At 41.5% G+C, this 11,044-nt stretch overlaps 1 protein-coding gene across 2 annotated transcripts in view; it reads right to left on the reverse strand.

Annotated features, from left to right (window-relative positions):
- polrmt (polymerase (RNA) mitochondrial (DNA directed)) overlaps positions 1-4,332 on the reverse strand; it is a 50,673-nt gene extending 46,341 nt beyond the window's left edge. For both annotated transcript variants that reach the window (XR_003832189.1, XM_029430395.1), the window contains exons 1-4: positions 4,130-4,332; positions 2,935-3,033; positions 1,783-2,675; positions 1,212-1,345 (exon numbers count right to left, since the gene is read on the reverse strand). Coding sequence is in view for 1 of the 2 variants with exons in the window: in XM_029430395.1 (XP_029286255.1) it covers positions 1,212-1,345; positions 1,783-2,675; positions 2,935-3,033; positions 4,130-4,271 (1,268 nt within the window). In the remaining variant the exon portion in view is untranslated. The remainder of the gene's footprint in view (positions 1-1,211; positions 1,346-1,782; positions 2,676-2,934; positions 3,034-4,129) is intronic.
- Between the last annotated feature and the right edge of the window lie 6,712 nt (positions 4,333-11,044).

Below are 11,044 nucleotides of genomic sequence, written 5' to 3' on the forward strand. Positions count from 1 at the left end.
GAAAACTTGCTTCTTACCAACTTTAGGAGAGTTTAAATGAGAGTTCTGCCGTCTTGAAACGATTGAATTAGTCTGAGCCGACGTCGTTAAGATGATGTCAGCGTGCGGCTGCCACAACCAAAACTTTGTTTTAAGTGGCTTTGTGAAAAGCTACAATAATCATTAGATAAACCTCCACGAATCGACTAGAAATGTGAAGAAACAACCGTGTGATGCTGGGTTGCCATGGAAACAACACCAGCGATGAGGGAAAGTAACAGCAAATGAGGTGCAACGTGTGAGGAACAATTGATTCTGTCAGTTTAATACAGGAGAGACACTGAACATTGATATTGTTGGCTGGCTGAGCACTGGTTTCTGTAGGGGAGAGCAGTGCCGCCCAACTAGCACACGGGCTACCCTCGGCGTTGGCGCACCACTCCTAATTGCCACAGAGGGCTGCGTTCAAAGTTCAAATTATTTCAACTTTGACTTTTGTCTGTGACGTTTACCTGCGCTGAGCTTTGCCTCTGCAGGTGTCTGCACTATGGTCTGCACTATGGTCTGCACTATGGTCTGCACTATGGTCTGCACTATGGTCTGCACTATGGTCTTCATCGTACCTCGCAGTGAGCCAAGAGCACATTTCTTATCATGTGACGGCAGCTTCCATTTACAACTCGATACACAAGACAATCTGGTGTTTACAGCTGGACCGTAGTGGCAAAGGGAAGCTTTGACCATCATATTGTCGTAGCAACGATTGCATTTAGCATGAAGGGAGAATCAAGTAAGGAAAAAACTAAACATTTATCCAAAAAGGAATATATGAGTTGCACAGCTTCTGTAAGAGCCTTACGACGTCCTCTTGAGGTTTTACTGCTCCTTAACCCCCATGTCCTGCAGCCCTGAACTAGTTCAACAATAACCAAACAATGAAAAATGTGAATATAAACAACCATTATGTTATTTGCTACTCCTGTGACACCATCACTTTATTAAAACTCTCAGAAATAGCAGAACTCAGAAAGGATAAAGTACAAAGCATGAGCACAGCCTGACCCCTACTGGTCAGTCTGTGTATTACCACGAACATAGTGTCACATAGCCAGGCCTATCTCTCCTGAGCACTGTGTGTGTGTGTGTGTGTGTGTGTGTGTGTGTGTGTGTGTGTGTGTGTGTGTGTGTGTGTGTGTGTGTGTGTGTGTGTGTGTGTGTGTGTGTTTACATACCTTGTGATAACGTTTGGGGAGCAGTTGGGATTGCGGCCCATACACTCCAGAGCAGCAGAGTAGGATGCCAGATTTGCCTTCAGACCAGCCTCTTCTAAGAGAATAAATATGCGGCCGATCTGATTTAATGTTCCCTACAAACGGAGAGAGAGAGAATTAAACTTAACACTTTATTATAATGTTTCCTCAAGAAATGTTCAAGGAAACATGTGGCAAGATTATTGACCGAATATGGGACTTAATTTAAGCGATGTTATAAAGCGCGATAGAAAGACCGTCAACTACCAGAGAACCAGAGGATCACACATTATCGTCACAAGTAACAAATTAGCATCCTGAGGAACAAGGCATGTCATGCAGAACATTTTGTATTTGGCTCGTCATCTTAAACCTGTGAAGCCATTCAGCTCAATATATATATATATATATATATATATATATATATATATATATATATATATATATATATATATATATATATATATATATATATATTTTTTTTTTTTTTTTTTTTTTTTTTTTTGTATGACCCAACTCACTCCTTTCTAAGTGTCTTAGTTGTTGAACTCACCTTCTTGGCCCACAACCTCATCATGACGTTGTAGAATTCAGTGTTCAGAAGTTTACGTCGACTTATAACTCTGTGCTGGCTGAGCAGGAATTTCTGTGCCCTCTCAAAGTCCCCAGCACACACACATGCCTCCAGGTAAGACTGGATGCTCAGCTGGGCGTCCACACACGCAGCACTCTCGTTGTCCGGCTGCAGGTGCTCTGGGTTATTTGAAGATGTCCTCTGGCTCACTGGTTTTCCGACCTTTTTCTGCAGCTCCTTCAGCTCCTTGGCGCCGTCCTTGGCATCAGTAACTGTCTTCTTTAGGGTCTGGTTTTTAGAGGCCTTCTGTTTCACTTTAGATACTTTATGTGATGTCCCCGCAGCACCACCAGCAGCAGCAGCAGCAGCAGCACCAGCAGCAGCAGCAGCAGCAGCAGCAGCACCAGCAGCAGCAGCAGTGGAGGAAACTGTTGAAGAAACTACAGCACGAGTCACATCAGACAATTCCATGTGCGTTCTGCTGTCAACCAAGGGCACAGTGTTTTTAACCTTGGATATAGTTTTACGTGATGTACCGGGGAACAAGCTGCTTTTGCTACTTTTAGATTTGGCTATAGGTTTCTCCTTCACATTCTTATTTAACTTCTGAGGGAGGTTCTGCTGTTTTTTGAGTATTTTGTTCTCCTCCCGATTTAGTTTTTCCATCCAGCGGCTCGGATTAGATTTAGAAGCTCCTTTATCGACAGTCTGTCCTGAATTAGGAAGGACGGTGTTCTCCTTGGGTGTGCTTTGAGGATCATTACCAGATAAAACCCCTCTTCCAGAAGAGGGGGCTTTAACAAATTGCACATTTGCATGCTGGACATCTAAAACAGTGTCCGATTGGAGTTGCTGGATCCTTGCGTCAAGCACTGAGAGAGAGAGAGGAACAGAAAAGGCATAAACAAAATGACTGACTCGGCTGTTTCAGAGCAATAGAGTGAAATAAAGACATAACTATAGGCTGTAATTGCTGATTAGGCCAAACAAGTACTCTAACATCTGACCAGCAGGAGCACTGGACAAAACAGTAAACAAAAGCAGTTTAGGATGGCAGCATACAGAGAAGGAAGCCAGTCAGAGAACTCTGGTATTGGGAGTCAAAGATGTGGCAGCATGACAGTAACATACCGTCTAACAACTGAGACTGTTTTAGTACACGTTTCTTTGCATCTTCTCTCTTTGGGAATACAAATGAAACATTTCTTCTTTGAAGCTGCCAGGGTGTCTCTGAAATAAACAAAAAGAGACATATACCATTAGAGATAATATTAATAATAATAATAATAATAATAATAATAATAATAATAATAATAATAATAATGATAATACATATGAATATGCATCTACTAACCTAACCAATAAGACAATATATGCAACAACTAAATCAACGATTACTTCTAACATTTCATTTATTTTTCATCCACATACACACGAGGAGGTTCAGACGGGGTTCAAGGACCAGGAGGAGCTGGGGATCGAACCACCTTCCTTTTGTCTGATCCGCTCGACCCCCTGAGCTTCAGCCTCCACACTGCTAAAGTGGGCTAAACTAACACTACTAAGTGTCATTATGCTTCCCATGGTGCAAAAATGAACATTGAGCAACCAGTCATGTCAACATTAATGTGACCATGATTCATGTTTTATAGTTGTACTGTGTAAATGTCTGATGAGTATGTGCTTAACACTGTTTTGTATCTGCTTTTTAAATGTCCTACTTTGCATGATGCTGCATTACACCTCTACTTCTATGTTCATATGTTGTTTTAAAAGGCCAATTTAACATCAGGCCGAGGAAAGAAAGTTAGAAATCAGCCTTTTGGCTAACACTGGCACATTTAGTGTGATGTTGATCAATGTGCATAATACCCTGAGAATAAATAAATACAATTAAAATATTAATTGTGTGTGATAGAGACTATGTAAAGGTATTGCATGCAAAAATGCATGGTCGGTCCTTGTTTACTAAAGACTAATACTAAGTAATTATAATAATAACTCTTCTTAAATTAGTTAATTGGTGGTGTATTAAGTTGTCCCATAGAATATTAGTGGCAGGTGTATCAACTGAAGTTAATGCAATGAGTAAACGTGACTACAAAGACCATAGACCATAGACATAAGCATCCTCAGGCTCAATAACAAATCCTTTTACCAAACTGTCACAAGTGCTGTGCTCGTCCAACATTACAATACCTATTCAGTAAATCCTAGATTAGATTAACACATAAACACATTGACATTTTTAACATAGTCCCCTTTGAAGAAACTGGGCAAACTTGTCACTCATAGTGTAACTGTGCGACAGACACCTTGGGCTCACCTGATATTCGTCTGACTGCAGCGTCTCTTATCGAAACACAGAGCTCACACCGGTCCTGAAGAGACACGCGAACAGCACACCTTTCAAATAAACTGCGACGATTCAGACATTTGGCAAAGGCACATACTCTGAGAAGTGACATGTTGACATGTAATAACCGCGTTACTTCTCAGCAGTAGGCCGCCATCTTAAATCAGACCAAGCTAGCCGCGAAGAACGATCATCGTAGTTTCAGGCGTGAGTAGAAGATCGCAGATAAATCCAGTTTTCCGTGTTTTTATGTGATAATATTAGTGCTAATTCATTATTTATGTTTTCCAGGAGTCCTGGACACCAATTAGGATTTGTTTGAAGGTGATTGTTGTGAGTCATGCTGTTTAAGGAATACTCCATAAACTCCATAACATGAAAACATCTCTTTTCCTGTCTTGTGGGTGACTGAAATTAAATGTTCATATCCTGTACATCAGAGTAGTTTGAAATGCATGGTGAATTATATTTGGCCTACAGGTGGCAGTCTTATCACAGTCAATCATAGTAGGCCTAGAGGTCAAACAGGAGACCAAGGTGAAAATGACTGTATGAAACAAGCAACATGTAACATGCAACTTTAACGTCATTGCTACTATATAAGTTTAGTTTAGATACAGATAAAGTTGTGACCATGCTCTTGTCAACTGGTTAAATCTTCTAGAAAATTGGTTGAAACTAGCAGTCCAGTACTAAAATGTACTTCCTGTACTAGGTTTTATTGTGTAGACATTCATATTGAATACACAGCATGCAAAGTTGTCAAAGAAATTGCATAAAACCTTCGACGTGAATGATAAAGTAAACGTTTCAAGCTTCTTTATTAGAAACTGCCACTTAAGAAGTGTGTATGTTGTCTCAGGATTGTGGCAATATATATAAAAAAGGAAAAGCACTGCATATGAAGTTGCACTTATTTCCATGGATGTAATCTGAAGCTGGTAGAATACACATGCAACCTGCACTCAAGCTGACTTCGCCGAAGTACATGTTACAGCCAATTTAAAATAATTGTCTTCTTCTTCCAGTCAACTTTTGAAGTTCGAACATCATAGAGCTTAAATCAAGTGTGACTCAGCTCTAAATTGAAAGTAAAACTGAATGTATCTCATTCACATCCTGTATACTTTCTGACCCCCAGCAGTGTCAGCCTCCCCTTGTCATGCATCTATAAAGCATTCTTAAACACTTTAGCGGCCCTTTGTGTCTCGGCAGGCTGGAGGTTAACACAAGCACTACTTGACAGTGAGAGAGAGAGAGAGAGAGAGAGAGAGAGAGAGAGAGAGAGAGAGAGAGAGAGAGAGAGAGAGAGAGAGAGAGAATTGGGGTGGGGGGGCAGAGAGGGAAATGAGGTCCAGGCAGTACATCTTTTCTCAGTGGAGGCAGTGGCTGAGAGCACAGCGGTGGGTGTCTGCTGCTGAGCTGTAGGTGAGGATCAGGAGGTGTTTGTTGCCACGGTTCACGAGCAGGGCCCCTTGACAGCCTCGTTTGATGTGGTTGGCCCCTGTCGGCGGCTGGCTCTTTGCGCTGGTGTGACAGTCATTGCCGGGTGAGTGACTGTCAATGCCTCGGCCGACAAAAGAGGAGAAGACAGGCATTCATGGGGCCTGATAATGGCCAGGCCAGGACAAGGCTGCCATTCTCATACACTTTGATCATGTGGATTCTTTTGCACACCTTTGTAGGGGCTCCCTATTTGTTTAACAGATGGTGAGAGGGCTGTTTTCGATGGAGATACTTCTATTTGAGATTCTTGTGTTGGTAAATGCTTTTGGCATGTGTTTGTGTGTGTGTGTGTGTGTGTGTGTGTGTGTGTGTGTGTGTGTGTGTGTGTGTGTGTGTGTGTGTGTGTGTGTGTGTGTGTGTGCGCACCACTTACATGGAATTAGTGACCTGTGGAAAAAAACTGCTTCTTAAGGAACTCTCCACGTGAGGCTCCACATATGTGACATCTGAGAAGTCATATTTAGAGCTGAATTCAAACACTTTATTCAACTTTTTTTTATCACACTTTTTGTGGTACATTAGCACTTTTAACAGTCTACCATTAACATCCAGAGCACTGACACAAACATTTATTATGAAGTATTACTCATAAGACACTTTATGTTCATTACTGTCCATTACAGAGAGATCACGATGATCCTTCAGGCTTCTGCACAGGCCTTTACTGGACTGCTGTGACTCATCCAGCTCTTTACTGCATTTAAAGATGGATTCAATTAGTGAGTCAGTTAAAATGGCTTCAGATGTGTCATGCTACTATTTACAAGTGCATCCTAATGGAATAATTTGAAAGAATAATGTTCACTCGAGACTTTAATGATGCTGGGTCAACTCTCCACATTCAGACAAAGCTACTGCACATATTAGGAGAGTGAAGAACTGCTGAGTTAGCGAAGATGTTAAAAGTGCTTTTCCCCGTCTTCACCGCTTCCAATCCTGTTCTGTTCGTGTCCTCTGTTCTGTTGCATCAGATTAGCAGTGCACAGATGTTAAATCACCCCTGAGAAGTCACATTTCTTTCCTCAGACACTATCAGTGGGTCGGATCTCTGCTCGCCATCCTGTGAAGAACTGGGAGGCTGGATCTGTCAGAACTCTTCGCAGCATCAGATAGACAACCCACTTATCATAATGCCGCTGACAATAGACAATGGTCACAAAGCAGGATATGCAAAGGGTACGTCCGTTGGGGTGGTCTGGTCAGTTCCTTTTAACCACGTCCGGATGTTTGTCAGCCAACCACAGCAGACAGCTCAAAGATATCAAGCACACCTGTGTTGGCTCTGACGCAACAACGCAGGCAGTGTCGGACGTGCTGAAAGGATAAATTGTATAACAGCTGAAATGATAAGAATTTACAGCCCGTGAATAATAGGTGTGAGATAATTTCCTTATGTGAGTGTTGTGCCTCCTTCCAGCTTAGCATTTAAAAGAAAAAGTAAATTATTGTCTGGGAACAGTTTCATTTAAATCACATACCTTCCTACCACTGGCAGAATGTCAGTACTCTTAAAGCACAAGGTCATGGGTGAGCTAAAAACACAACTCCAAGAGCAAGAGGGAGAAAGAAAGAGACAAGGACTTAGCAGGCAGGCAAAACAATTAATAATAGGGAGCTATTACTGAGGGATTGTCAGTGCTAGGAGGGAGGTCGGATTTCAGACTCTTTTGAAGACTTTGATGGTACAAAACAGGCCTCATTATAGAGATATTATCTCTATTCATACACTTACAGAGCCGCTTAGATTCCTGCTGGGAAAGATTAGATTCCTCCACTTGAGAACATCCTCCTTGGGTGCCTGGCTCACAGAGTGGCGTTCTCAGCTCAGGGCACACCCACACAGCACGGCTCAACTCAACTCAGTCTGATCTCCACAACTATTTGATGGATTAAGATGAAATGTTGTGCAGACACTCACGGTCCTCAGTGGAGGAAGCCTAAGGACTTTGTTGATTGGCTGGGCACTACGACGTAGACATTTGTGGTTTGGAGTGAAATGGCGCAACAACTGGCCTGTCATGACAGTTGGTTCAGACATAACTGATCCTTCAAACATTCCTCTAGCACCACCATCACGTCAAATTTCAAGCAAATGGACAAGCTAATGTTGGCATGCTAGCACTCGGATGTGTTAGCATTTACCTCAAAGCACCAGTGTCCCTAAAGCCCCTGATATAATCCCAAGCAGACACGTACACACGTGTCTGCTTGGTCACAACACAGATGTCCGCACAGAGCCTATGTGTGCACCTTCTGATGTCCAAATATACGCGGACCCTTTCTTACACGCGGGCATCATTTTTGGTCTAATATAGCCACGAGCATTATTCTTGTTTTTTTCCCAACACTTTTCTTACTTGTTTCTGATCTACGAAATGTAAAGGCCGTGGATTACACCCTGACTTGATTTTAAATGGGACATTTAGGAAATCCTCAGTGTAAATCATGAAGTTGAAATCATGTAAATGAAATTAGTTTTGAACATTAAAGATGCACCTTTTTGACATTTAACAAAGAAATACATTATGCTTGTGACTGCTCTGGCACTGAGCTCAGAGTGCCAAGATACCACAAAGCAATCTGTTGCCACATCTGACACTCACATGAGGATCGAGCTTTGTTGTTGACCTCAGGGGACACTTTTTTTTTTTTTACAAGTGAGACAGTACATAGAATGATTGTATGATTTTAATTACAGGGAGTTTCGGCAAAGGAAAGACAACTGTAACTTCCTGTGGCTTCTTCTACTCTTTTCTGTTTCACTTTCTTTGTCTTTATTTCTCTCTTTGTTTGTTTGTTTGTTTGTGTGTGTGTGAGTGTGTGTGTGTCTGTATGTGTGTGTGTGTGTGTGTGTGTGTATGTGTGTGTGTGTGTGTGTGTGTGTGTGTGGCAGAGACACCCATGCAACAGAGAGACTTTCCTCCATCAAATTAAAATAAGAGTGTTTGATATATTTGTATTCTACTATATTTGACAAAAAAGAACCACATACTGTACAGTAATCACACGATAATGATAGCATTTAAATTACATATATGGTATTTTAACACCAGGCAAAGCTCTTTATTGTACTGTAAAAGGTTTATTGTTTTCAAAGTAGTTTGAATACTTTGTGAGCACAAAAAGTAGCAGTGGCCTGACATGATTTTGAATATGAAACTATGACTAGAAGATAATGACCGTAAAGTAAAACAAGCATTTTATTTGTCTGACTTGGCTCTCGGCCTGACTCTAATGTGATCAAAAAAGTAGCACAAATTATACTCTAACTTTTATGACTGGATCAAATAAAGTTGGCAACTTATCAAAGTCACACTGGAAAACGGTTAGGGCTGTTGTAGATAAACTACAATTGACATATGGAGGGACATGTTGGGACTGTTAGCAAGAAGCACCATCTGACTAGCAAGTGTGTGAGCAGTAAAATAATCTGCCTCAATCACCTTGTGTTGTACAGGTTTGTTTTTATAGTGAGCTTATAATGTATTACTTCTTCAGAACATAAATGACTAATTACTAACAGATTAGTTTGCTTGTATATATCCAAAATGGCCATGATGATGCACTTCTCTCCATCATAAAGCAAAAGCAGCTGTTATCCAACTTTGTTAACAATTATATTATTTCCTATTACAGTGCTGAGAGAGAGAACAATAAATACTCCGCCTGAAAACACTCAGATGTCCTGGGAACCTTTGACATGTTTGTATATGTGTTGAAGATACAAGTTCAGACAACACTAACAAAACACACATTCACGTTCATCTCTGTGACTCTCTCTCTCTCTCTCTCTCTCTCTCTCTCTCTCTCTCTCTCTCTCTCTCTCTCTCTCTCTCTCTCTCTCTCTCTCTCTCTCTCTCTCTCGCTCTACATTGTTGTTCACTCTGACTCCCACCAGATTTGACCTCCAAAGACAGGGACAGGAGGAGAGAAGAGATGAGTTAAGAACCGGAAAGCGGATAAAGCCAGAGGAAGTTATAACAGACACAGCAGCGTGGTTTAATTGAGGGTGAAAAAACTGTGATTTTTACGAAGAGCCCACATAGATCTGTGCTGAAAGTAGCTTTGATGAGGAGCCTGTCGGGCACCAAGGACCAGAACATACTGGCAGGTAGACAGGAATGGCTTGGGGGGGTGTTGGAGGGGGCTGGAGCTGGGAGTTGGGAGAAAGAGGTGACTGGTCTCTTTCTTATAAGTGTTTCTTTTATGATGGTAAGGTTTAAATATGGGCTAGGGGGACAGCAAGTCTCTGGAGGCAGTTAACAAGCTAAAGAGTGTGAAGTGACTGTCATCCTCTCTGAGCACATACTCCTCAAACACACTTCCAGCACCAGACAAGCGTGGCCTCAGGGTGGGACTCATAATTGAAACAGGGACTCTTTTAAAAAAAGAAGGTAAATGACAAAACAAACTGTGCAGCCTAACTTCTCTCTCTTTTCATCTCTCTTTTTATCTCAAAAGTAATTGCTGGTTTAAATCTCTACTTTGACAATTAAAAACATGGAGGAATAGTTCAATATTATAGGGATTGTGTTGTTGTTGTTGTTGTTGTTGCTTTCTTGCAGAGAGTTAAGGCCGATTCATGGTCGCTACATGTGCGCGACCATGAAGTGAAATTCATCATCTGCCATGTCCATGAAGATCCGCCCACAATGTGTGACTGTGGATACAGGAACTACAAGCACACCGACTGCACATGGTCTAGAAAAATGGATGCTTTTTTTTTCGTGCGCTTTATGTATGTGCTGTGTTCCCCATCCTCGGTCTATCTCTAGTCTCTTTCAGCGGACGCCCACAGCATTTTGTTTTTTTGTCTTTTTTTTTGTTGTTCAGCCAAATACAACACACAAAGGAGCTGTTCTTCTTGCTGTTTTGAGGTCACCATCTTGTTTTCTAGTACACATGTGAAGAAGATGTCTGTGTACGCAGACCTTCGATTGTAGTAAGTGCACGCTCGTCCACAGTCCATGACAGCGTCCGTGTTGAAGTACGATCACATATGAGTCAGATGAGCTGTTTCGCCCTTCTTAATACTTAGCTAGTCTATCTGGCTAATGACTGTGTCTTATCAATCTTCTCCTTTAACATGCGGCAAGAAAGCAAATAAGCACATTTCCCGAAAACCTTCTGTGCGGTCGGATAGAGTAAAAGGTTTTTTTGTTCGTCATCTTCTTCACATTCCTGTTGAGAATAAAAACGGCATGATCATGAATGTTCGTAAATAAAGAGTCATCACTGTTAACTAGAATGGGCTGAGCTTTAATGCCATGCCCTAATCAGGTTCATTACGCAGCTTGTAAAAAAAACAAGAGTGTGGGAAGTCACAAAAAAAGGTGTTCTTCATTTCCGTCCTGTTCTTCCAAATTAAACGGCAAAGAT

The sequence above is a fragment of the Cottoperca gobio genome, chromosome 4 (assembly GCF_900634415.1).
Source record: "Cottoperca gobio chromosome 4, fCotGob3.1, whole genome shotgun sequence".
Classification (NCBI taxonomy): Eukaryota; Metazoa; Chordata; class Actinopteri; order Perciformes; family Bovichtidae; genus Cottoperca; species Cottoperca gobio.